Source organism: Sorex fumeus, unplaced genomic scaffold (genome assembly GCF_029834395.1).
Source record: "Sorex fumeus unplaced genomic scaffold, SorFum_2.1 ptg000095l, whole genome shotgun sequence".
NCBI classification, from domain to species: domain Eukaryota; kingdom Metazoa; phylum Chordata; class Mammalia; order Eulipotyphla; family Soricidae; genus Sorex; species Sorex fumeus.
Window position 1 is genome coordinate 1,670,790 of NW_026606152.1, and position 26,127 is coordinate 1,696,916.

General features: G+C 60.7%; 1 protein-coding gene across 1 annotated transcript; it reads left to right on the forward strand.

Annotated features, from left to right (window-relative positions):
- Positions 1-5,412: 5,412 nt before the first annotated feature.
- On the forward strand, positions 5,413-16,290 carry UBAC1 (UBA domain containing 1). Its single transcript, XM_056132791.1, has 10 exons — positions 5,413-5,670; positions 8,169-8,289; positions 8,969-9,042; positions 10,705-10,812; positions 11,370-11,472; positions 11,549-11,657; positions 11,739-11,964; positions 14,749-14,835; positions 15,250-15,388; positions 16,147-16,290. Exons 1-10 carry the CDS (start codon positions 5,533-5,535, stop codon positions 16,260-16,262), a joined length of 1,221 nt encoding a protein of 406 aa, XP_055988766.1. The 5' UTR covers positions 5,413-5,532; the 3' UTR covers positions 16,263-16,290.
- Positions 16,291-26,127: the final 9,837 nt, after the last annotated feature.

Below are 26,127 nucleotides of genomic sequence, written 5' to 3' on the forward strand. Positions count from 1 at the left end.
AGGCACATTATGGAACAAGCCATTATACTCCACACACTCGCAAATGGCGTAAACAGCTACTTATGGGGCAGGCGAGCGGTTCACACGGGGTAACAACGATCCTTGATTTGATTTTAGAAGCAATGACAGCGGATTTATTCCTTATCTAATCACTTGGTGCCGCAGGCCATCTAATCACTAGGGGACCATTGAGGGTGCATGGAATCAACCCAGATCAACCTTGTGGAAGGAAAACTCCCCACCCTCTGTACTATGGCTGAGCCCAAATCAACGATTTTTGGATATTTTTAAACAACCTGTGGCCTAGTATGCCATGTACCAGGTACTCTTGCAAGGCACTGGTGGTCAGATAAAGATCCACCTTTGAAAGTCAAAGACTGAAAATACTTTCAACAAAACCATCCAGGACATAAGAGAAGGTCACAACTAACTGAGAACATGATCCCCAAGTCTCAAAAATGGCAGAAGGTAGAGTTGTGCATCATAAGTGAGAGCGGGGTGATGGGAACGGGCCGGAAGGCTGGAGAATAGACTCAGTTCCCAGCCTGGCCCCCGTGGTCAGGTTGTGGCCACTGGCTGACAATAAACCATCGCAACTCTGCCCGACAATAAACCATCGCAACTCTCCAGTGAAGATTTTCATTCGTCTGAAGGACCACGGGGTCTGGCGTATGAATCAGGACAGCAGCTGCCTCTGCCCCGAGAGCTGTTCCCCCCCCCCCCAATCCCTGTGGGGACTGTGCCCATCTCTGTCCCCCGGGACTCGGGACAGCCAAGGCCTCAGGTCCTGGGGAAGGCCGCCAGCCTTGCGCAGAGGGGGCACCCAGAGAGGGTCTGTGGGCTCCTGGCAGGGCAGGCATGGACAGCCCCCCACTCCTGGGTCCCCTTTAGCCTGCCTGTCTTCCTGTCCCCTCTGGGGGCAGATGTGGATGTGGGGTACAGTGGATGGAGGGGTCGGCAGCCCGGGTATTAGGCTTGCCCTGAGACACTCCGCCACCCACTGTCCAGGGCGGTGCTACCAGCTGTCTGAGAGACTCCAGAACCGCCACAGGGGACGGTCACCCCAGAGCAGCTGAGGGTGCTGAGATGCCTCCGGAAAGGCCACACCTGTGGGGAGTCACAGCCCTGAACCCCTCAGGGTGACTGGGGGCTACCCTGCCCCTCCTCTGAGGAGGCAGCCTGTGGAAGAGCAGCTGGGTCACCTGTCCTTGGCCACAGTCGACCCGAGGGGAGCTCACTTGGCTCCCTCAGCTGCTCCTCTCAGGGGCAATGGCCGGAACCACAGTGAACCCCCCACCATGTGGGCAGTTTTGTTTTGGAAACATCTAAAGTCATTAATGTAAATCATGAAATATTCAGCAAGGAAGTTGCTCTGCCCCAGATTCCCAGAAGCACCACAGTTTCCTGTCCGGGACTCCGCGCCTCTGGGGCCTGTAGCAAAGCACTGAAGAGCCTGGAGCTCCCCCACCCACAGCCTGGCCCCTGGTGCTGCCTCAGGGCTCTAGGCAGCCTCCCCCGCAACGAGCCTGTCTCTTCTGACCACAGGCACCAGACCCTGGACTGGACAAGTCAGGTTAGGTCAGAGGGTTCCAGTTCATCATGGAGGAGAGAGTGATGAAGGTGTGGGTGCAGGACAAGGGCTGGAAACAGGGACGCTGTGGGGTGCAACACGGTGTGGTGTGCCCCGAGACCAGACGCAACATGTATCCTGGACACCCCTCAGCCAGCACACCCTCTCAGCCCAGACACCCCTCAGCCAAGACACACCCTCAGCCAGGAGACCACTCAGCCAGGAGACCCCTTAGCCCAGACACCTCACAGCCAGGTGACCCCTCAGCCCAGACACCCCTCTGCCCAAACACCTCTCAGTCAGGAGACCCTTCAGTCAGGAGAACCCTCCGCCCAGACACCCCCTAGCCCAGACACCCCCTCAGCCAGGAGACCCCTCGGCCAGGAGACCCCTCAGCCCGGACACCCCCTCAGCCCAGACCCCCGTCAGCCCAGACACCCCTCAGCCCAGACACCCCTAGCCAGGAGACCCCACAGCCCAGAAACCCCTCAGTCAGAAGACCCGGCAGCCAGGAGACCCCTCAGCTAGGGAGACCCTTCAGCCAGGAGAGCCCTGAGCCCATAAACCCCTCAGCCGAGACACCCCTCATCTCAGACACCCCTCAGCCAGGAGACCCCTCAGCCAGAGGACCCCTCAGCCCATAAACCCCTCAGCCCAGACACCCCCTCAGCCAGGAGACAACACAGCCAGGAGACCCCTCAGCCCAGACACCCCTCAGCCAGGGAGACCCCTCAGGCAGGAGAGCCCTCAGCCCATAAACCCCTCAGGCCAGACACCCCTCAGCCAGGAGACCCCTCAGCCAGGAGAACCCTCAGCCCAGACACCTCTCAGTCAGGGAGACCCCTCAGCCAAGAGACCCCTCAGCCAAGAGACCCCTCAGCCAAGACACCCCTCAGCCAGGAGAACCCTCAGCCCAGAAACCCCCTCAACCCAGATACCCCACAGCCAGGAGACCCCTCAGCCAGGAGACCCCTCAGCCCAGACACCCCCTCAGCCCAGACACCCCATAGCCAGGAGACCCCTCAGCCAGGAGACCCCTCAGCCCAGACATACCCTCAGCCCAGACACACCCTCAGCCCAGACACCTGTCAGCCCAGACACCCCGCAGCCAGGAGAATCCTCAGCCCAGATACCCCTCAGCCCTGACACCCCTCAGCCAGGAGACCCCTCAGCCAGGAGACTCCTCAGCACAGACTCCCCTCAGCCCAGACACCCCTCAGCCAGGAGAATCCTCAGCCCAGATACCCCTCAGCCCAGACACCCCTCAGACCAGACACCCCTCAGCCAGAGACCCCTCAACCCAGACACCCCTCAAACAGGAGATACCTCGGCCAGGAGACCCCTCAGCCCAGATACTTCTAAGCCAAGACACTTCGTCAGCAAGGAGATCCCTCAGCCAAGAGACCCCTCAGCCCAGACACGCCTCAGCCAGGAGACCCCTCAGCCAGGAGACCCCTCAGCCCAGTCACCCCATGCGCCAGGAGACCCCTCAGCCAGGAGAATCCTCAGCCAAGACATCACTCAGCCCAGACACACCAGAGCCCAGCACCCCTCAGCCCAGAAACACCCTCAGCCAGGTCACCCCTTAGCCAGACACTCCGTAGCTAGGAAACCCCTCAGTCAGAAGACCCCTCTGCCCAGAAACCCCTAGCCCAGACAGCGCTTTGCTCAGACACCCCTCAACCCAGACACCCCTCAGCTTAGACACCCACCCCTCAGCCAAGACACCCCTCAGCTCAGACGCCCACCCCTCAGCCAAGACACCCCTCAGCTCAGACGCTCCTCAGCCAGGAGACCCCCTCAGCCCAGACACCCCTCAGCCCAGACACCCCTCAGCCAGGAGTCCCCTCAGCCCAGACACCCCTCAGCCAGGAAACCCCTCAGCCCAGACACCCATCAACCCAGACACCCCTCAGCCCGGACACCTCTCAGCCCAGACACTCCTCAGCCCAGACACCCCTCAGCCCAGACACCCCTCAGCCTGGACCTGGACACCCCTCAACCCAGACACCCCTCAGCCAGGAGACCCCTCAGCCCAGACACCCCTCAGCCAGGAGACCCCTCAGCCCAGACACCCCTCAGCCAGGAGACCCCTCAGCCCAGACACCCCTCAGCCCCTCAACCCAGAAACCCCCATCAGCTCGGACATGTCTGAGCATGTCTTACATCGCACCCTGCATCGTGGCTGTGACCAAACCAGCCACCACGTGAGCAGCAGTGACCTGCGTCCACGAGAGGCGTGGAGCCACTGAGTCCATCCACGTGCCGGGGGCCAGACCTCGCTCAGGGCTTCAGACACGGGACTAATCCAGAGCCCCAGGGAGGGTCCCTGATGGAGCCAGGCCCGGGGACAGCGTGGAAGGCGCATGTCCAGAGGGGAGAAGCGAGTCCCCGAGGGCCAAGCCCGGTGCCCGTGCCCACTCCTCAGCCTGCCAGTGTGGCCACCCGGGCAGCAGTGCAGCTGGAGGGTCAGGGCTGGGCGACCTGAGTGTCCAGGGGTCCTGCTGCGGTCCTGGCTGCACCCCGGGAAGAGCAGACCCGGAGCCTGGGACACTGCAGGCCCGTCCTCCCTCGGCAGTTCCCACTGGGGGTGGGGGCTGGGCGGGAGGTGGGCGTCTGCGTATCCCCACTGCTCACCATGCCCTAAACCAAGCCGCTGGCCAGAGCGCCTGGTTTCCCGACTCCAGGGACAGGCAGAGGCCGTGGCTCCGCCGTGGCCAGCCCTGGGGAGTGGCCTCGATGCCCACCCCGAGCGGCCCAGAGCGCCTAGTACAGGGCAGGTCGCGCTCTCCACCGCCCAGCAGCGGCCAGCATCAGGGAGACGAGACGAGGGGGTGCGGGGGGCCAGCGGCGCAGGCTGCAGGGAGGGTGCGGGGGTCCCGGAGCCTGCCCACCCCGCTCCCCGCACCAAGAGCGCCCCGCGTCCTGCTGGCAGCCCGTGGCCGTGTGCAGGGCAGTTGCTGGCGGCTCGCCCCGCCCTCTGCTCTGGGCTGCCACCGTCTCTGCTCTCCAAGAGGGGCAGGACCGACTCTGGCACCGGGCAAGTCTGGGTCGAGCCCTCCCAACTTGAGGATGCAGTAAGCAGCCCGTCCTTCCCAGCACTGGCGGCGCAGGAATACGCACGGGCCGGGCCTGGCGGGGCCTGGGGTTAAGTGGGCAGCGGGGACTCAGGGGGAGGTTGTCACGGGTGGGGGGACTGCCCCGTGGGGCCCCTGAGTATGATGGCTAGCTGGTCTCCGGAGCACGCTGGCCGGGCGGTGTCCCCGGGGCACCGTCCGCTGACCTGCCCCCGCGGTCTGCAGAGACAGTCGGGAGCGCGGGGCGGGCGGGGCCTGGGGGTCACCGGGCGGGACACCCGGGACGGGAGCTCGGCGACACTGTCACCTCCACGCCGGGGAGTCCACCGCTGCCCGGGGCCTGCCGGGCTCGCAGCGCCGCGGCTCGCCGCCGCCCCCTAGCGGCCACGGCCGGCTGGGCTCCCCGTCCCCGGGCGGAGTCCGGCCGAGCGCTCGGCGGCGCGTCAGCAGGCCGCGGTAGGGGGCGCCGCCCGATCCCGCGAGCCGCCCGCAGCCACTTGGCGGGGCCCTGGTGCGGCTCTGCGACACTGTCTCCCGAGTCGTCCCGCTCGCACCTGCCCCCGAGACCGCAGTTCCGCGGCCGGCGCGCGAAGGCGGGGAGGTCATAGGACTACGATTCCCGGCCTGCCCCGGGCGCCCGCATGACGCACTTCCGGCGCGGCGGCCTCGGGAACCACGATTCCCGGCCTGCCCCGGGCGCCCGCGTGACGCACTTCCGGCGCGGCGGCGGCGGCGGCGCGCGGCGACCGCTCGGGCTGACGGGCGGCCGGCAGGGCCGGGGCGGGGCGGCGGCCAGCGAGGCGGTGCGCGAGGTCCGGCCCCGCCCCCGCCCCGCCCCGGTGACCTTCAGAGCCGGCGGCGGGCGCGGCGGGCGGCTGCGGCGCGATGTTTGTGCAGGAGGAGAAGATCTTCGCGGGCCCCGCGCTGCGGCTGCTCATCTGCGCCGCCGACGGCGCCGAGTGGCGGGAGGAGGCGGCCGAGGACACGTTGGTGGAGCAGCTCAAGGAGCGCTGCCTGCAGCACGTAAGGCCGGGGCGGGGGCCGGCCCGGACTCTCGCGGGGCCCCTGGACCCTGTTTTCACAAACAGTGCATGTCCTTGGCACCCACGGAGGCCGAGAAACGCTGCTCAGAGTTCTCGGGGTCAGGCACCCGAGTGCGGGGCAGTGGGCCTCGGGGTCCCCGAGTGCGGGGCAGTGGGCCTTGGGATCCCCGAGTGTGGGGCAGTGGGCCTCCGGGTTCCCGAGTGCGGGGCAGTGGGCCTCGGGGTCCCCGAGTGCGGGGCAGTGGGCCTTGGGATCCCCTAGTGCCGGGCAGTGGACCTCCGGATCCCCGAGTACGGGGCAGTGGACCTCCGGGTCCCCAAGTGCGGGGGAGTGGGCTCGGGGTCCCCGAGTGCGGGGCAGTGGACCTCCAGGTCCCCGAGTGCGGGACAGTGGACCTCCGGGTCCCTGAGTGTGGGGGAGTGGATCTCCGGGTCCCCAAGTGCAGGGGGAAGTGACCTGGGGTCCCTGAGTGCGGGGTGTGGACTTCTACGTACCCAAGTGGGGGGTGAGAGTGCTGGAGGGCTGTTTTGTGACTGTAATAGCAGGCCAAGAGCTTTTTGGTGCTGCTCTGCCCAGCTAAGACTTAGGGTGGTGGCCTGGCCTCTTGGTGGCAGGGAGGGCCCCAGCTGCTGTCCATTCTCTGGATTATATGTCCTCCGCTTTCTGAGCAGACCCAGGTGGGCCTTGGGGACCGATATTGCAGGGGGCAGGGCTGCCTGGGAAGGGGACTGGGACATGCTGTCTGTCCTCGCGGGCCAGGCGGGGGCCTGCAGGAGCTGCCCGCGCCCCCTCAGCTAGGAGCCCCCTCACCCTGTCTAGGCGGGGCAGACAGATGCAGGCCTAGGGCCGCAGATCACTCTGGGGTGACGCTCATGACCGTGTCCCTGCAGCAGGTCCTGGCCATGGAGCACCTGCAGCGGGACCTCCCGCCCCACCTGAGAGAAAGCCCCGCCCCTTGCTCTGTGGACAGCAGCCCCTGTTGGGCATAACAGGCCCCCCTCTGGGCGGACAGCAGGCATGGCAGTGTGGACAGGGGTGACCAGCACACCCCTGTTGAGTGGACAAAAGTGACCAGCATGCTCCTCTTAGGTGGACAGCTGACCCTGTTGGGTGGACAGAGTGACCAGCACGTCCGTGTTGGGTAGATAGCATGCCCCTGTTGCGCGGACAGCAGGCTGTTTGAGTTCTTGGATCCTGGACCTGCCGTCACTCCCTCTCCCCCAGAGCCCAGACTGCCTTGCCTCCTCTGTTCCCTGCTGCCCCCTGGCCCTGCTGGCCAGCTTCTTGCTTCTCAGGCTGCTGGGGGCCCGGGTACCCTGCCCTCCCCCCTCTCTAATCAAGAAGACTGTCGATCGCTGGTCTTAAAATAACGGGCCGGGATAAGGCCAGGGACAGTAGAGACGAGGGCCAGGAGGACGGTCGTAGTAGGAAGCGGCACAAAGGGGTGGGGGTGCAGTAGGACAGAGAAGGACCGTGTGGCAGTGGGAGTCAGGGCAAGCACCCCGGACAGCACTAGGTACTGGGAGGAGTGGGGCTGTGCACGGCACCTCTCATTAGCAGCATCGCAAACGGTGCCAGAGGAAAGTAAGAGGGAGACCGGGTCTGCCACAGAGACAGGTGGGCGGGCAGCGTGCCGGGACACTGTGTGCTGGGCCCGGTCAGGAGCCATTCTAAAGTGGACCTCACAGTGACTTAGAGAAAATCCTCTCGACCCTGGCTGGTGCCACCTTTCCTGGGGACACCTCCAGTCGGACAGGGGAATGCCTTGGGTACCGGAGGCCTGGCTGGCCAAGCCCCTTGAGGTGTGGGGGTCTGGGCTGCCCGGGAACTGCTGAGGTGGCCTGGCTCTGCCATGGGGTCATCCCGGAGCAGGGCGGCGTCTTCAGGGACAGTGCCAGCAAGGACAGAGCCAGGCGGTCTGTCGAGTCTCTCTTCTGTGGAGCGGCCCCCGGCTCCGGGGTTGGAGGGTGACAGTGCGTGCCCCCGCCCAGCCCGCCAGGCTCTGCTCTCTTGGGGGTGACTGATGTGTGTGCGTGGTGCGTGCACACGGGCCCCAGCCTTTGCTCACACTGTCACAGCCTCTGACTGCATGACTGGGCATGTGGCTGGCGGTGCCCCGTGTCCCTGGCTATCAGTTTGCGGGGACAGTGGTCATGTCCAGGCTGTGGGGTATGCATGGCACTCCTGGTGCTGGAAGTGGGGGGCCAGGGCGGCTGGCTCTTCAGGTTGGGGCGGTCCCCGCTGTTCGCTCCACTGAGGATCTGACCCGGGCCTGCAGGGGCACCGGTGGTGGTTCCAGCTTTGGGGCACAGGATCGTGGCTCTGGTTGGTGTCTCTTCCCAGAGGGGAGCTCAGTACGGTTTCATGTATTCCTGAGCTTCTCGGGTACCCAGAGAACGAGTGGCTCTGAGCGGCTCTGTGCCGGGCCCCAAAGGTCGTCACTAAGGTTTCTTTCTGAAACGTGTTTTTTCCCTCAGTGTGCACCTGGGTGCTTAGAAGACCCCAAAAGTGTGGCCCATCACAAACTAATCCACGCTGCTTCCGAGAGGGTGCTGAGTGACCCCAAGACACTCCTGGAGGAGAACATCCAAGACAATGGTAGGGCTGGTAGGGCCTGGGATGCAGCCCAAGGGGGAGGAGAGGGTGGCAGCGTTTCCCTCAGGACTGAGGGTCTAGCTCCCACCTGATCACAACTGACCCTCACGCCACCGCTGGACTGACAAACAGCACATACTCACCTCCCGTGTGCTCAATCCCGGATACCACACGGGGTCACCTGAGCGTTGCTGGGAGTGACCCCTGAGCACTGTGTGATGCGGCCCAAAACCCAACCAAAGAAGCATGTGGAATGTTTTAAAAAACTGGCAGAGGGGCCGGAGCCATAGTGCAGCAAGGAGGGCGTTTACCTTGCACGTGGCCGACCCAGGTTCCATGCCCGGCATCCCATATGTTCCCTCTGTGTTCCCCAAGCACCACCAGGAGTGATTCCTGAGTGCAGAAACAGGTCAACCTCTGAGCATTGCCAGGTGTGACCCAAAAAGCCAAAAAGAAATGAAAAACTGGCAGCACCAGGAAGCGTCGGCTTGGCACCTGAGGGACGCCTCAGATGGGCCTTTGTCTTTAGTTTGCTTCCAAGCTAGAGTAAGGCCCAGCTGGTCAGCACCCATCACCGGCCACTGGGCCGTCAGCGCCCGTCGGTTGCCGTCTCTGGGGCTGTGCTGGGCGGGCTGGCACCTTGTCGGGGACGCTCAGAGCGGCTGCTGCGTGTCCTTTCTAGATGTCCTGCTGCTCATCAGGAAGCGCTCTCCTGCCCCGCTCCCGAAGATGGCTGATGTGTCCGCAGAGGAGAAGGTGGGTGCCATGGGGGCCTGCGGCTCTGCCCCCGTCATGTGACTGCACCTGCACCTGTCAGACTTTGCCACCCGTGAGAGTTGTGGCGTCACCTGTCGCTGTCCCCTGAGAGGTCTGTGTTGTGGCCTCGTCAGATCTGGAAGAGCAGCGGCTGTCCCTGCAGGTTTCCCGTTCTGCCTTCCGAGGCTGTGCTCTAGGCTGTGGGAGGAACCTGTGCCTGTGTGCGTGGGGCTGGGCCGGGCCTGTGTGCGTGGGCTTGTGCTGGGCTCGGCCCGGCCTCGGCCCTCTCACGGCCATTTCTCCTGTTGCTTTTCGGGGTGGGGAGAGCAGGTTCTCTCTGGGACTGAATTTTGAGGGCGCTCCCCCGAGAACGTGACCTACACAGACATCAAACCTGGCAGCGGGAGGGTCCAGCCCAGTACAGGCATGCAGGATGAGGCCTTCAGCTGTGAGGTCTTTATCTGTCACCACACCTGGCCTGCCCACATCCCACGGCCGCTGCATGCGGGCAGCTGAGCCGACTGATAGGACAGCGCCCAGGGCCCGAGTTCCCCTGAGTGAGAGGGACATGTGGGAGGGGCCAGGCCTGCGTCTCCTGCCGCGCCTGCTGGCCAGTACAGCTCTACTCACTGCAGTCCCGGGGGCGGTTTTCACTCCCAGTGTAGTGGAGTGAGGAGCAGGGTTGCTGCGGGGTGGGGGTGGGCGGGCATCCCTGGGAGCGTGAGTCTGCCGTGCTGAGGGCCTCGGGCCGTCTGTGCCTCCTGAGGGTTCCGCGTTCCCCCTGCCAGCCCCCGTGCAGCCCCGTGCCGTCGCCCTGAGGTGATGTTGTGCTGTGCTGGTGCTGGGCTGCTTCCCCTCTGGCATTCTGTCCAGCCCGGTTCTCCCACTCCAGGGCAGCGGCTTTTTGGAGGGAGGGCCGCGGGCCAGGTTGGCTGGCTGTGCTTGCCGGCCTCCTGCTCTGCAGTGGGCCCGGCCCGGCCGCTCCGACCTGCTGTCCATCAGGGATTCTTTCCCACTGTCCCTGCCATGGGCTCTGCCATTCTGTCTGTCCATCCTGGTGCGCCCCAGGCCTCCTGCGGCCTGGAAGTGAGCGCTGTGGGGTCTTTTCTTCCCAGCCAGGCCCCCTCAAGGGGCTCCGGGCTCACCAGGCCTGGTGCTGCCTCACCTCTGCGTTCTGCCCCACAGTGAGGACTTGGCTCTGGCCGCGACCCGTCTCCTGCTGTCCCTGTCCCCCATCTCCACTGTCCCTCTGTCCCATCTTCACTGTCATGTCCCCCATCTCCACTGTCCCTCTGTCCCTCATCTCCATGGTCCCTGTCCTTCCATCCCTACTGTCCCTCTGTCCCCCATCTCTGCTCCCCGTCCCCGTTTCTGCTGCATCTTGGCCGCATCCCTGCCCTTCTTCCTGCTTTCCTCTGTCCACAGCATCTGTCCTTGTGTCCCTGCCCTGTTCCCAGAGTTCCTGTTGCTGTCACAGTGCATGACCCCTCCACAGATGCCTCCCTGCACACAGAAGCTTCTGGGGCAAGGAGCAGAACCTCCAGAGTCTGCGACCCTAGCTCCTGAGGAAGCATGCTCTTTCCCACGCCAGTGCAGGGGCTCAGGGCGCGTGGCCTGGCTCCCAGCCTTGAACGTTGATCCCGTTGTGGACTTTCTCTGTAGAGAAAGCAAGAGCAGAAAGCCCCCGACCGAGACGCAGTGATGCGTGCCACCGCCAACCTGCCCTCGCACAACCTGGAGCGGGCGGCCGCCCAGACCGGCATGAGGGACGTGAGTGCCCGGCATTCCGGGGCCCTGGGAAGGCTTCGGGGGGACCCCGGGTTTGCCACGGGCCTTGTAGGCCTGGAATCCTTTCAGAGTAGACGCAGCAGGGCTGGAGAGGTAGCACAGTGGGCAGGGCACTTGCTTTGCATGCATCTTCCCGGTTCAACCCCTGGCATCTCCTGGTCCCCAGAGCCACCTGGAGTGACCCTTGAGCACAGAGCTAGGAATAAACCCTGAGCACTGCCACGTGTGGCCTCCAGGCCAAAAAAAAAAATACCCTAAAACATAGAAGCAGTGGGCCAGGGACAGAGGGACAGGGAGAGAGGGGCAGGGAGAGGGCAGGGACAGAGGGACAGGGACAGAGGGGCCGGAGTGGCCAGGGAGCGGCCTTCCCTGTAGCCTGAGGCTGCCCTTGTGCTGCCCGCCTTTCCTTGTGTCCGTGGCACTGGTGGGGTGGTCCTGGTCCCATGCCTGGGGCTCCAAGGCCCCTTGGCAGCTGGCCCCCACCCCCACCCCCCCCCGAGTGTGTTCCTCCCGTGCCCACTGGCCTCTCTTGCTTGTAGTTCCAGACCGAGCTCCGCAAGATCCTGGTGTCGCTCATCGAAGTGGCGCAGCGGCTGCTGGCGCTGAACCCAGACGCAGTGGAGTTGTTCCGGAAGGCGAATGGTAGGATGCCAGCTGGGGCTGCTGGGAGCTGCTTGTGCCCAGCCGGCAGGGCCTCAGGCCTTTTTCTCACCCACAGCAATGCTGGACGAGGATGAGGACGAGCGGGTGGACGAGGCGGCCCTGCGGCAGCTGACCGAAATGGGCTTTCCAGAGAGCAGGGCGGCGAAGGCCCTGCGGCTGAACCAGTATGGGTGGGGGCGCCGTGGGGCCTGGGGTGGGGCCTGAGTGGGAGGGGGAGGGGCCTGAGTGGGGGCACTGCCTTTCAGCATGTCGGTGCCACAGGCCATGGAGTGGCTCATCGAGCATGCAGAGGACCCCAGCATTGATGCCCCCCTCCCGGGGCACACTGCGCCAGCCACGGCCGAGGCCGAGGGCCCCTCCACGTCCCAGGCAGCCGCCGGGACCGGTGAGAGTAACGAGGAGGCCAGAGACGAGCTGACGGAAGTCTTCAAGAAGATCCGGAGGAAAAGGGAGTTCCGGGCCGACGGCCGGGTGAGGGCCGTGCGGGGCCGGGCGAGGGCTGAGGGTCCTTCACGCTAGGGCGCGTGAGTGAGCATCCAGGAACCTCCTCACTGCCCTGCTCCGGGGGCTTGTTTGGAGGACCTGCACCCTCCAGAGAGGCTGGAGCCTCTTTGCTGCTGAAGACCCCAGTCCCCACTTTCCTGCTTGCTTTGGGCCACATTCACCAATGGTTAGGGCTACCCCGTCAGTGCCAGGGGACTGTAGGGGATGCTGGGGGTCAAACCTGGGTTCTCCATGTGCGAGGGATGCGCCTTCGTCTCTGTCCATTTCTCCAGCCCCCCAGACTTGTTCTGGACCTGCCCTTGACCTGTACTTATTCTAGTCTGCCAAGGCCTGGCATCGCCTCTCCTGAGATAGTACTTGGGTTTCTGTCAGGATCCTTGGCACCTGCCATCCTGTACTGGGCCTTGCTTGAGGCACCTTTGCCTCATCCAGGGTCTGTGGCCTTTCCCGGTGGAGTGCTTCCTCCCAAGTCAAAGCTCAGGCTGCCGGGGCTGTTCTCTTGCCACGTGGTTTGCCTCAGGTTCAGCTGTGGGCTGGAGTCCCGAGGGGTCTTACAGAGCTGGGTTCTGACGTTGGCCCACCAGCCAGGGCAGGTTTTCTGGTATTTTCCAGACTCTGGCCTCTGAGAGAGGGCACCCACCCATGGAGACTGAGGCTGCCCCAGCACTGTGCAGGCTCGCAGGTGGGACTCTGGGCCTCGTCCAGGCCGTAGGCTGGTGTCTGGCCCTCTGGTGCCCTGGGCGGGTCTGCTTCACCCCTTCCTCTCTTCTCTCCAACTTTTCCACTCGAGGAGTGTCCAGGAAGAGGGTCCAGCCAGGTCCATGTGGGCTGAGCACTGGGGCTGCCCTGTAGTCTCAGCCCATCACTGTGGAAGCTGATGGGAAACTGCTCTGACCTGACTCTGGCCCCTGCTAGCCACAGATGGGCTGGGACCTCGGGGGCTGCCCAGCCGCCTCTCCCTGGGAGCCAGCCTGGCCCTGGCCCGGGGCATGGCGGGCGCTGGCCTCTGGGGCTTCATCGCTGAGTTTCATTCTAGCTTCAGCGTGTCCTTGACCCTGTCATTCTGGGCACCGTGTTTACAGCCCTGATGGCAACAAGTTCCTGTGTAACACCCCTGCCGCCTCCATCCATGAGTCAGTCTGTCCCACCTGGAAGACGCCCTTCTGAGCCTGCCCCCTCCTGGCATGCTCGTGATACTGTCTGGCTGTGGCAGATGGCATGGTCTTGTCTTTCCTTTGAGCTCAGCGGTGCTCTGTCCGTGGGATCGACCGGTTTATCTGGAATCAGAGGTTCTCAGGAACTTATGTCTCCCCTCCGTGCTTCCTGAAGGCGGTGCTGGTGGCCGCTTGCCACGGCTGTACCCTGACTGTGCTCACCTTGCTGTTGGCCACGCATGTCCACGTGTTGCTGAGGCATCAGGGACCCAAACCGGAGGGTGCTGGAGTCACGCTCCATGCATTGGGGATACTGGAGGCCAAGCCATGGTGCCTTGCCACTGAAGCCCCCTCCCTGGCTCTGTGGCATGTGATTTTGGTGTTTGAGTTGTGCGCCACAGTCTGTGTGTGTGTGTGTGGGGGGGGGGTGTGTGCCAGGAGAGGTGACAGGGACAGAGAAAGTAGGTCCCACAGAGGGGAGGCTCTTGTGTCACCTCGGTGCCCAGGAGTCTGCCTACCCGTCCCTGTCCTCTTGGGCACATCTGGGTGTCCAGTCACTGCCGAGTCTGTGGCCTCCTAGGTCCTAGCTGTGCGGATGAGCTGCCCACAGTGGTGACTGCCAGACCAGGGTCAGGGCAAGGACGGGGGCTTGACCTTGGACGCATTCAGAGAAGCCCTGGAAAATGGAAAGCCTTCTCCCTTTTGCTGTTGTCAGATGACCCTTTTGGATGGAGCGAAAGTACAGTGGGGAGAGCACTTACCTTGCACACAGATGCTTCGGCTCAACCCCCGGCACTCAAAGGGTCCCCCGAGCACCACCAGGAGTGATTCCTGAGCTCAGAGCCAGGAGTCAGACCTGAGCATCATTGGTGTGACCCAAAGGCAATATTTTTTTAAAAAGTGACCCCTTTAAAGTCTGTCTTAAAAAGCCAAGAAAAAAAGCAGAGGGCCAGGACTGGGGCTCTGGCAGGACAGTCAGACCCGCATGGGCCCCTGGTGGCCACCAGCATAGCCCAGAACCAAACACGGAATAGACTTTGTCTCAGAAAGGTCCCATGGGAACCAGGGAGTGCAGCATGGGCGCTGGCCAGTCCTCGAGGCTGGACTGCAGATGAGCTCACGTTCCCACGCCAGGTGAGACGAAAGGATCACACAGTTTCCCAGGCGCCAGGGACCCCCAGGTGGAGTTCAGGAGCCCCTCGCAGCAGGGCCTGGTGCAGGGAGATCCAGGCTGTCCCGGTCTTCTCGGGACCTCAGGTGCAGGGATGAAGCAGGGGGCTGCCGGCCCTCTCACCTGCACTCTCAGGCCCTTACTCACTTTCATTTTAGCTCCTGAAAAGTAAAGTCTGGGGGAAAGGCCCCTTTTCCAGCTTTGCTCACCTTAATTGCCGCTTGAGCTGGTCAGCCGTGCAGAGCCCTCTTGGAGACCAGCCCCTGGCCCCTAGGATGACCCTCCCGACTTAGGGACCTGCCTGCAGCCCTGGGGCTGGAACAAGGGGGTCGGCTTCAGCCAACCACAGCGTGACCGTGGGGCCATAGGAGGCAGGTAGAGGGGGGCGCATGGGCACCTCGAGGACAGAGTGACCTCTCCCTGCAGGCTGTCATCTCCCTCATGGAGATGGGATTCGACGAGAAGGAGGTGATAGACGCCCTGCGTGTGAACAACAACCAGCAGAGCGCTGCCGTGAGTCCTGTGGTGGGAGACACATACACATGGACACACACAGGTACACACACGGTCACGCACGTGGACATGCACACACAATGGGCACACACACGAACACAGGCATGCACACATGGACACTCATACATAAGGCACACACGGATATGCACATACACAGACATGCGCACACGAACATGCACACACACATAGACATGCACACAGACATGCACATACATGAACACATGCACACACGGACACACATAGACATGCACATGGACATGTGTGCACACGGACACGCACACACACCCAGACATAAGCACACTGTCAGCGCCAGGTAGAGCCCCTGTGGCTTCTGCTCAGGTGTCAGCCCTGATGTGCGGGTCATTCTGGCCCATGCTTCCCCCACAGTGACGCTTTCCTGCTCTTCCTCTGCAGTGCGAGTGGCTGCTGGGCGACCGGAAGCCGTCCCCTGAGGAGCTGGACAAGGGCATTGACCCCGACAGCCCCCTCTTCCAGGCCATCCTGGACAACCCCGTGGTACAGCTGGGTCTGACCAACCCCAAAACGCTCCTAGGTGTGTGTCCTGCCGCCCTGGCACCTGCTCGCTCCTGTCCTGCCTCAGTGGTCTTGGCTGCGGGCCTGGGTGGGCCTTGAAACCAGCTGTGGGGCCTCCTCCCTGTGGGTCTGGGTCACATCGGAACCCCAAGGTCACCGTCCGGAAGGTGGTTGGTGACACACCAAGCCTGTTGCCGTGGCATAGGTCAGAGATCTGGCCCACTGGTGACCTCAGCTTTGCTTGGCAGGGGGCCATAGGTGGCCGCTGCTGTCCTCTAGGCTGGCGCGAGTCCTCGTGGTGTGGCTCTCAGGGCTCACCTATTAGAAGCCCCACTTGGCCCCTGCCCGCCCCCCCCCCCCCCAGCGGCCTGCGGGGTGACTCTCCCGGTTTCGCTGTCCTTAACTAGAATCTGCCAGGCAGACCCTGCAGCTCAGCCGGCCCGCAATGGGTTGCTTCTCTGCTCTCACGGGCCTGCCACCTGTCTGCCTGTCTGCTGGCGCGCGCCTTCCTGTTTGCCTTTGTCATCTGCCTGTGAATGCCTGCCTGCCTGTCGCCTGGGCAGTGGCCGAGTGGCCGTGTATGAGGCTGTCCCTGCGTGCTTCCTGCCCTCCCAAGTTGACTGCACTGTGGCCAGGGAAGCCGCTGCCCTCGCCAGTCGCCTTTCCAGTGGTGATGCCCAGAGCTGCTTGAGGGGACCTGGGGAGGGTCTTGTCACGTGGGACAGGGAAGTGGGGCCCTGGGGAGCTCCCAGGCCTGACTGTGCCATGGGCCCGTAGCATTCGAGGACATGCTGGAGAACCCGCTGAGCAGCACCCAGTGGATGAACGACCCAGAGACGGGCCCTGTCATGCTGCAGATCTCCCGCATCTTCCAGACTCTCAACCGCACCTAGGAGGGGGGAGCTGCTGGGCCGCACCTGCCCTACCCACGGAGACGGTCCGGCCAAGCTGCGCCAATAAACGCCCCTTTCCTAGCCCCATATGCCTGGCTGGAGCCGCTGATGTCTCTGCTCCTGTCGCTATTCCCCCGCTGTGCCCGTGCCAGAGCAGCCCGGGCTGGACAGTTCCTTCCTTCTCTCCCCTGTGCCCACTCCTCCCCCTCCCTCTTCCCTCTCCTGTCCTCTTTTCTCTTCCTCCCTTTCCCCGTGCCTCCCCTTTCCTTTGTCTCCCTCCCTCCCTTCCTCCTGCTCTTTCCTTCTCTTCCCTCTTTACCTTTCTGTTCCCTATTTTGGACTCCTTTACAGTGCCTCAGGGTGTTCTTGGCTTTGGTCCCTGTGGGCCTCAGCACCCGGCCTGTCCTCCCCATGGGCCTCAGTGCCCGTCCACTCTGGGCCTCAGTGCCCAGCCTGTCCATCCCGTGGGCCCGCCCTTCTCCTGGCTGGGTGGCTTTCTTACCGCTTATAGCTAATTGGGGGCAGGGTGGGGAGTAGGGTGGGCTGTATGCGTGTGTGTGTGTGTGTGTGTGTGTGTGTGTGTGTGTGTGTGTGTGTGTGAAATTTGGGTCATGCCCGCCAGTACTCCTGAGTCTGTGCTCAAGGTCACTCCCAGTGTAGCTCCGGAGACCATTCGATACCAGGGAGTGACCCAGGATCAGCCGAGTGCAAGGCAAGTGCCTGGTTTAACGTCCACTTTATGTCTGCACTCAGCCGTGGACTCAGGAAGATGTGAGTGGCGAGAGGTCACACGGCACTCGGGGGGCAGCTCGAGGATGGGGTATGCCCAAGCCAGTGTGGCGCCTGGAACCTCTGTTTGGTCAGCAGGCTGGGGAGGTGCGGGAGAGCACAGAGCCAGCAGCCTGCACCCAGGGTGCTCAGTGGCCATCTGGCTCAGACACAGTGACAGCCCTTCGGCCCCACAGGCGACTGATACCAGGTGCCCAGGGCTGTCTCATCAGGGGGTCCCACCCGCTGGGAATCTGTCAGACTCCCCCCACGAACAGGAGCTGGTCCCTGGGGACTGTGGAGCATGTGGCTGCATCTGTCCTTCCTGGCTGGAACAGGCCTTGGGGTGGGGCTCCAGCACCATGAGCTGCTGACTTGGGTGCTTTCTGAACTGGACAGGCCTTTTCTCTGCACTTTGAGGTCCAGGAGCCCTGGTTTCAGTGCTCTGCTCTGTGCCCGGGAGCTGCTCTGTGCCGTACGGCTTCGAGAAGGGGGTGACTCCCCCCTCACTGGCACCGTTCCTTCTGGCCACGCATTTCCACTGAACACAGACCTCGGGCCACAGCCCAGCCCTGCCAGCAGGCGTGTGCCTCACTGCTCTGTGCCTGCCAGCCATGCCACACTCCACCACAGCACCCAGCCCCTGGAGCAAACGCCTGAAGCCGAGAGGCTCCGTGTCGCCCACACTTGGAGATGTTTGGAGGCCAACTGACTGTAAGGGGCTGCTCCTAGTGGTGCCCCCTGTGTGCCACAGCACTCCCCCACCCGCACTCTGAGACAGATGGTGGGTGTGTAGCACGCAGGCGGACATTCGGAGCTGCTCCCTGCAGGATGCAGACTGGCCCAGTGCCACACTGCTGCCCTCCCTTATGGCTCAGGGGCCTGAGTGACCACCAAGAAGGGCGCAGGGCCAAGCACAGGCCTTGCCCGCTGGGCCTGGCTTCCACCCTGATACCGCAGAGCTCCAAGCGCCATCACGTTAGGCACCAGAATAAGAAGCTCAGCTCAGCTTTCCTGCTGGGAACGAGCCGCTCAGTGGCCGCGCGCCGCAGGCTCCCCTGGCGTTCCTGGACCCGACTCGGGTCACAAGGTGGGGGGCCCGGGCACACTCCGACTCAAGACCACGTGATCGGACATGAGGCGTGTGGCCAGAAAGGAGGTTGCCCTGGGCAGTGCCTCTGTTGAGGCAGTGGCAGTTGTACTGCGGGGCAGTCGTGGGGTAAATTCTGTTGACCTGCCAGGGAGACACCCAGCCAGAGGGGCCCTTCCCCCAGCCCTCTGTGGCTCTGGCTCTCCAGGGCCCTGTGAGCAGCACTCCAGGGGTTCTCGCTTCTCATCTGTGGGCTTCCCTGGGCAGGGTGGAGGGCAGAGACGGGCACCGCCTGTCTTGTGTTCCACCTGTGGAACAGCTTTTGCTCTGCTTGTGGCTCCACCAGCCAGCCCCAGTGCCAGGTTCTGAGCAACATGTGACACGGCCAGCCCGGTCAACACCCTCATGCTCTGCGCTCTGTGCCATAGGAGGTCTCTATCTGCTTGGGAAGGTGGCCCTGCCTGGCCTCGTGGCACAGCTCTTGCCTTGTTTGTGCAAAGCCCTGGGTTTGACTCCCGGCACAGACCAAACCAAACACGACCTCCAGGAGTAACAGAGTCTCCTCCCAGTGGCACTAGCAGGAACAAAATGTCAGGGCTGGGCATGAGAGACAAGGAAAGCTGTGATGGGCCATCAAGGGATGGATTCACGAGGACATCAGCATTATGAATGAAATATGCCCAGGATCAGAACCCTGAAGAAATAGCGGCAGGAGCACAGAGAGGAAGGAGAGCTGCAGTAGTGGTGGTGGCATGAGACCACTGTCCACATTGGAGGCATCCAGAGAGAAAATAAGGAAATTATAGATGATGACCAGCACCCTGGAACGGCCTTACCCCAAACAGGATGCACGTTCTTGTCAAAGCACACGCCAAGTCACGAGACAAGTCTTAACACATTTACAAAGATCTAAATCACGGCAAGTATCTTTTGTAACTGATGTTATGAAACTGAAAATGATGCCTGGGAAATCTAGGGACTTGGGAAACACTGATGGGGAGATCCCGCCTGAGCAACAGTTCGCCTGAGAAGAAAAGTAGCATGAAAGGGTCAAACAACAGAATACAATGTCTGGGTTGCAGCAAGATCTTCTCTAGGATGGGTGTTTCTGAGAAGAGAAAGATCTCAGACGAGCACCAGGACTTTACACCTACACTGGAGAGAAGCGAACAGAAGACACCCAGCCCAGAGGCGGCGATTACAGCTTGGGGTCAAACCCAAGAGGCCATTGACAAGACTAGGAATGGTTTTGCCTTTGTCTTTGGCAACGTCAGCTAGAACACGTGAAGACAGAAACACAAAGGGTCTCAAAAGACTAATGTCCATGGAGTAGCGCCGTAGTGCAGAGGGAAGGGCGCTTTCTTGCACACAAAGTCCCACCTGGCTTTGCTCCCGGACATCCCATATGGTTCCCTGAACCTGCCAGGAGTGATCCCTGAGTGCAGAGCCAGCTGTAACCCCTAAACAACACAGGTGTGGCCAACAATGTGAAGAAATGGGTTAAAATTCTAGGGGCTAAAGCAATGGCACAGTGGGTAGGGCGTTTGCCTTGCACACGGCCGACCCGGGTTCGATTCCCAGCATCCCATATGGTCCCCTGAGTACCGCCAGGGGTAATTCCTGAGTGCAGAGCCAGGAGGAACCCCTGAACATTGCCAGGTGTGACCCAAAAAGTAAAAAAAAGTTAAAATTCTAGAAATATTGAATTCATAAATCAGAATTCTTCCAACATAGAACAGCTGAGAACGTAGTTGTGAGAGAGCTCACTTGCCTGGCTTGTGTGAGGCCCTCGGAGGGAATGAGGTAGACGGGAGGGAGGGGAAGGAAGGTAGAAGGGCAAGCATCGGGCCTGTGATTTCTTTAATAAATTGGGTCAAACATTCAAAGAAGAAATAATGCCAACTATTCTCAAGCTGTTCCAAAACATGATACTCGAGCCAGGGATGTGGCTGGGAAGCAGAGCACTCCTCTCACGTGTGGGACGTCCTGGGACTTCCCAAAAGAAAAAAGAAAGTGACAAAATAGTAAACTAATTTGATGACGCTCCCGTGACCCAAAACCAGGTACAATAAGAAAGAACAAAGGCTGAGAGAGGACAGTGGGGTGGGGAGAGCACTTGACTTGCATATGTCCAACCTGGTACGCCATGTGGTCCCCCGCTAAGTCCCTCCAGGAGTGATGCCTACAGAGCCAGGAGTAAGCCCTGAGCACTGCCAGGTGTGGCCCCCAAACCAAAGAAGCAAAGGCAAAGGGCCAAAAAGATGTTAAATGGGCTGAGCACGCTGTCCATACGGGGGTCCGGTCCCCAGCATCCCATGGTCCTTCTGAGCACTGCAGAGAGCAGCCCCCAGAACCCCATGGTCCTCCTGAGCACCGCAGAGAGCAGCCCCCAGCACCCCACGGTCCTCCTGAGCACTGCAGGGAGCAGCCCTGAGTGCAGAGCTGAGAGTAGCCTGGGAGGTCTGTCAGTGTGGGCCCAAGACAAAATAAAGAAGACGCCACTATCCCTGGTGAAGATTGATGTAAAAAGCCTGGACAAGATGGCAGGAGTGAAGATAGATGGTCGGCAACTACACCACCTCCACTTCACTGATGACATCGTTCTTATAACAGCAAACATCAGCCAAGTGGCACAAATGCTAGCCGACTTCAACTGTGAGTATGGAAGGGTCGGACTACAGCTGAATCTAACAAAGACAATGTTTATGAGAAATGGTCTCGTTCCTGACGTTCCATTCACTCTCAATGGGATTGCATCTCTGAATGCAACAGTTATGTGTACCTAGGTCGAGAAGTCAACATGACGATTGACCTGGCACCTGAGTTGCGCAGGAGAAAGAGAGTGGCTTGGAACGCCTTCAAGAACGTTGAAAAAATAGCTAAGAGGACAAGGAACCTCCGGCTCCGGGCACATCTTTTTAATTCCACTGTTCTTCCTTCACTAACATACGCCTCAGAGACCTGGGCCCTACGCAAACACGATGAGAACGCTATTCGGGTCTCCCAAAGAGGAATCGAAAGAGCTATGCTTGAAGTATCACGCTTCACTCAGATGAGAGAAAGAATCCGAAGTTTCGACCTTCGTCAATGGTCAAGAATCGGACGCTGTCTCATTTGCCAAGGCGTTGAAAATCAGATGGGCTGGACACGTAATGAGATTTGGAGATGACTGCTGGACTAGAGCCATTACCAACTGGATTCCACAGGATGTCAAAAGATCACGTGGCCGCCCACCTATGAGATGGTCAGACTTCTTCGTCAAGACCCTGAACAATTGATTTGAGACTCTTCGTGTTCCTTGCCATTGGGCTCATTGGCACACGACAGGGATGAGTGGAGATGCTGCTGGCGCCCGCTCGAGCGAATCAATGAATAACAGGATGTCAAGTGATCGATCTAGTGAAGACGCCAGCAAGCATTTAACAGCACACTGAAGCCCAGACCCCATGGCCAGGGGGTTGATGCCTGGGCAGGAGTGGGTCACCACACACAAGTCAACCTCTGTGATATGAGTGAGCAGAATGAAAGATGCAGATTGTATGAGCATCTCCATGCAGAAAAACGTTTGACAAAGTTCAAGCGGATGTTGTATCCTAGAGGACACCAGGGAGCCCTTAGGAAAACTGTTAAGGCTGAGGCTGACTCCAAGGGGCAGGGCACACAGGCAGCAGCCACAGCAGGGTCATCAAAGTGTGACAGCCGGCCATCAAGGTCCCAAGGCCCACGGCCATCAGGTCCACCCAGAGAAGACTGGAAGCCCCATTTACAGCCCACAGCCTGTGAAAGTGCAATATCCTGGGGCCAGAACCACAGGACCGGGGGCAGGGGTGGGGGGGACACGGTGCTTGCCTTGCATGCAGCTGATTCAGGTCTGTGGGGTGTTTTTTTTTTTTTTTTTGCCTTATTTTAAAGGGTCACACCTGGTAATGCTCAGGGGTTACTCCTGGCTCTGCACTCAGGAATCACTCCTGGCAGTGCTCAGGGGACCATATGGGATGCCAGGGATTGGATCTGGGTCGGCTCCCTACAAAGCAAACACCCTCCCTGCTGTACTATCATTTCAGCCTTCCCAACCTGGATTTGACCCGCAGCACCCAGTATGGTCTCCCAACCCTGTCAGGAGCGAGTAATCCTTGAGCGCAGAGCCAGGAGTAAACCTTGAGCACTACCAGGTGTCGTGACCAAATAAAAGCGAAAAACCAAACTAAAATATAATCTGCTATCACATTAAAACAATAAAATACCTGGTTATAAACTAGGGCCACTAACACCCAGATGTGAGAGGGGCCGGGAGTACAGGCTGAGGGTCCTGTCTGGCACACAGCTGACAAGGCAGGTTTGATCCCAGCACAACTTATGGCCCCTGGACACTCAGGAGTGTCCCAGAACCACCAAAAGTGTGGGCTGAGATCCCCAAAACAGACAAAAAGCTAAGACATGAAAGAAATTGTCAAAGACAAAAATGAATGCACACTATTTTGTATTCACTGATCAGTATACAATGGTTGAAACGTCCATACTAAGAAAAAGAGGACGTCTGTACTCCTCCAAGTTAGCTATGTTTTGTTCAGTTCTTACCATTTTATATTTCATTATGGATTCATAATTTATGCTTTATCTTTAGCATTTATTAGTTATGAATATAACTGATTTATAAATAAATATGATTCCATTAGCATTTTTCTTTCCTCTCTTGGGCTGTGCTGAGGATTGAGCCCAGAGCCTCACGCATGCAAAGCATTTGCTCTTCCCAGAGCCCTGTCTCCAGCCTCCAAAAGCGTTTTAAACAGAAAGGGAGAAACAGGCCTAGATGCCAAATAGCCAAAGCAGTCCTGGGCCAGAAGATCAAAGTCAAGACCATTGTGCTTTCTGATTCCAAATTATATCACAAAGCTTCAGTAATCAAGGCAATGGCAAGGGGGGGATAGATAGGACAGCAGGGAGGATGTGTGCCTGGCACCTCATCTGGTCCCCTGAGCACTGCCAGGAGTGATTCCTGACTGCAGAGCCACGAGTAACCCCTGAGCATTACCTGTCTGGCTGCCTCACCCACCCAAAAGAAAACAAACTGACACTGGTCTTTAAAATAGACATGAATGTGGGGCTGGAGCAATAGCACAGCGGGTAGGGCCTTTGCCTTGCACGCGGCTGACTCGGGTTCGATTCCCAGCATCCCATATGGTCCCCTGAGCACTGCCAGGGGTAATTCCTGAGCGCAGAGCCAGGAGTAACCCCTGTGCATTGCCAGGTGTGACCCAAAAAGCAAAAAAAAAAAAAAAAAAAAAAAGACATGAATGTACCAGAAGAGAAGCCGCAAGCCTCAGCAGGCCTCCATTCAGTCTGAGTTCCACAGAGGCAAGGACAGGTCTCAGTGGAAGAAGCAGTCACTTCAGTGACAGGTGAAAATTAAAGGGGATATTTGGCATAGGAGGTACACAGCTGGAGCCTTCATGGGGGAATCCAGGCCCCTGAGCACTGCCAGGAATGCTTCTCTCCCGGAGAGTGGCCCCTAACGTCGCCCAAATTTGTAAGCCCCCAAATCACGCAATTCCAACAGAAAAACAGGAAAAGCTTCTTGACATTGATCTTGGCAATTCGTCTTTTGATTTGTTTTTTTGCTTCTGGGCCATACCTGGCGGTGCTCGGGGCTCAGTCCTGCTCCATGCTCAGGGATCACTCCTGGTGGTGCTCGGGGCTCACTCCTGCCTTATGCTCAGGGCTCCCGGTGGTGCTCGGGCACCATACTTGACACTTTTTTGGATATGACTCAGAAATACACAGGCAGCAAAAGCAAAAACCTATGGAGGCGACATCAGACTAAAAAGCTCTACTCTGGCTGGGCATGTGCTCGGGGTAGACCCTGACCTTGCATGTGTAAGGCCCTGGGTTTGATTCTTGGCACCACAGAGTCCCCCAAGCACCACCCAGAGCCAGGATTGGCCCCTGAGCCAGGTGTGGCTCAACACCACCTCCCCCACCTCCCACTCCCCACCAAAGGACTAGAGGTAAGGAGAGTTAGGGTGTGAGAAAAGGGAAGGCCAGGGGCACTGTGGGGGGTAAGAGGATGGGCTGACCTGTGACCCAGCATCCCCCTTCTGGCCTTCGGTCAAAGGGCATGCTGAAGTCAGATCTGGAAGTACCACCCACCCCCAGTGTTTGGCATTATTCGCAAAAGCCACCAGGGCATGCCCACCTGTAGGCAGAAGAATGAGGTCAGCCAGAAGAGACAGTCTGCCAGGTATGGATGAGTCTTAAGGGCATCATGCTAAATGGAATTATGGAAATACAAGGGCTGGAGAGAATACAGTGGGTAAGATGCTGGCTTGGCTGGTGGCCAAGCCAGGGTTGTTCCCCCCAGCACGGCAGATGGTCCCCCCAGTACTGCCAGGGGCCCCTTCTGAGCACAGAGCCAGCGTGCCCTGAACACCTTCTCAACAATGAAAAGACCAAGCTGTTGCTTACAACGTTGTATGAAACCAAACAAACAGTAGAGAACCAGCTTCCAGTTTCCAGTTGTAAATTTGAGTTTCTTAGATGCCACCTACTGCCTGGGGCTCCGGGTTAGCAGCTCTGTATTGTGAACTGCAATAATAATTGTGGTTTGTAGGTTGCTAACAAACCTACATGGTTTGATTATTTTTGTTTGGGGCCACACCTGGTGGTGCTTTCAAGGATCACTCAGGGCAACCTTGGGGGAGGGGTGTTGGGGCCTCACCTGGCAACACCCAACGTTTGTCCCCTGCTCTGCACTCAGGGATCACTCCTGGAGGTGCTGGGATTAAACTGGGAGCATCCTTTGCCCGCTGGGTGTCCAACTAGGGTCAGCTGCATGCAAAGGCAAAAGCCGCAATGTCTGTACCAGTTCTCCAGCCCCAACAGTGGATCTTGAATGTTCTTACACGGGGTAACTAGGCAGCGTTAGTGGGGCTGTTAATTCACTTTAATACAATGATCATTTCACAATTTTCATCTATCAGTCCCAAATCATCACAGTAACTTAGAGGATGCCAATTGTATCTCAATAAAGCTTAAGCACACCACCGACTCCTTGTCAGCTCCCAGCTCTAGCGGAGTTGTTTCTATCCCAGGCGGGCAGTCACCCCAGCGGGCCAGCCTGAAGTGCCACACGCCACTGCCACAAGACCTGGGGCGGCACCGCACCCAGGGGCCGCACTTCTGCTCCCCCGGATTTCTGCAGCCTGGCGCCAGGGGGCGCCCCACAGCCCCGGCTCTGGACTCTGCGGGGTGGGGGTGGGAGGGAGTGGAGGGGCGTCCTCGGTGATCCGAGGCCACCCGCTCCGGGCGGTGCTCTGGAGGGGGCGTCCCCGGAAGTGGGGTTGTGCGTGGCCCCCAGACGCCGTGCGGGTCTGGGGCGCCGGTTTCGAGCTCTAGCGCACTTGGAGGCTGTTGACGCCTCAGATCGCAAGTGGCAGCGGCGCAGAGCGACCCCGCACAAACAATGGACCGTGCGGGACCCGCCCGCGCCGCCCGCGCCCCCCGCCTCCCGCGTTCCGCGCGATCCCGCGCCCGGTGCCCGCGGAAAGGGGCGAAGCCCTGGGCACTGCGCCTGCGGCGGGGGGCGGGGCGAAGGCGGCGGGGGCGGGGCTCCGAGCAGTGCGCCTGCGGAGGGAGGCGGGCGGGTGCGCACTGCGCTTGCGTGGAGGGGCGGGCCGACGCCGGGTGGGGCGGGGCGAGCGCCCGCGGGGGCGGAGCGGAGGGCTGGCGCGCAGTGCGCCTGCGGAGCGGGGCGGGGCGGCCGCGGCGCGCGGCGCGCGTGCGCAGGTTGTGCGGGGCGCGCGCTCCCGCCGTTGGTCGCCGCCTCAGCCGCCGCCGCCTCTGCTGCCTCGGCCGCCTCAGCCGCCGCCGCCCGGGCTCGCGCCCGCGCCGCCCCGCCTTGCGGCCCGCGCCGCGCGGCCCCGCCCCGCCGCTCCCGGGCTCGGCCCGCAGCATGCTGCCGCGGCGGCGGCGCCGGCGGCGGTTCTGAGGTGAGGCGGGCGCGGCGGGCCG

Bases quoted from the DNA above. Each gene is read 5' to 3' on its own strand.
- UBAC1 (XM_056132791.1), top strand. From the start codon at position 5,533: ATGTTTGTGCAGGAGGAGAAGATCTTCGCGGGCCCCGCGCTGCGGCTG. The intron at 10,813-11,369 runs GTGAGTGCCCGG...TCTTGCTTGTAG, and splicing joins CCCAGACCGGCATGAGGGAC to TTCCAGACCGAGCTCCGCAA. The intron at 15,389-16,146 runs GTGTGTGTCCTG...ATGGGCCCGTAG, and splicing joins CAACCCCAAAACGCTCCTAG to CATTCGAGGACATGCTGGAG.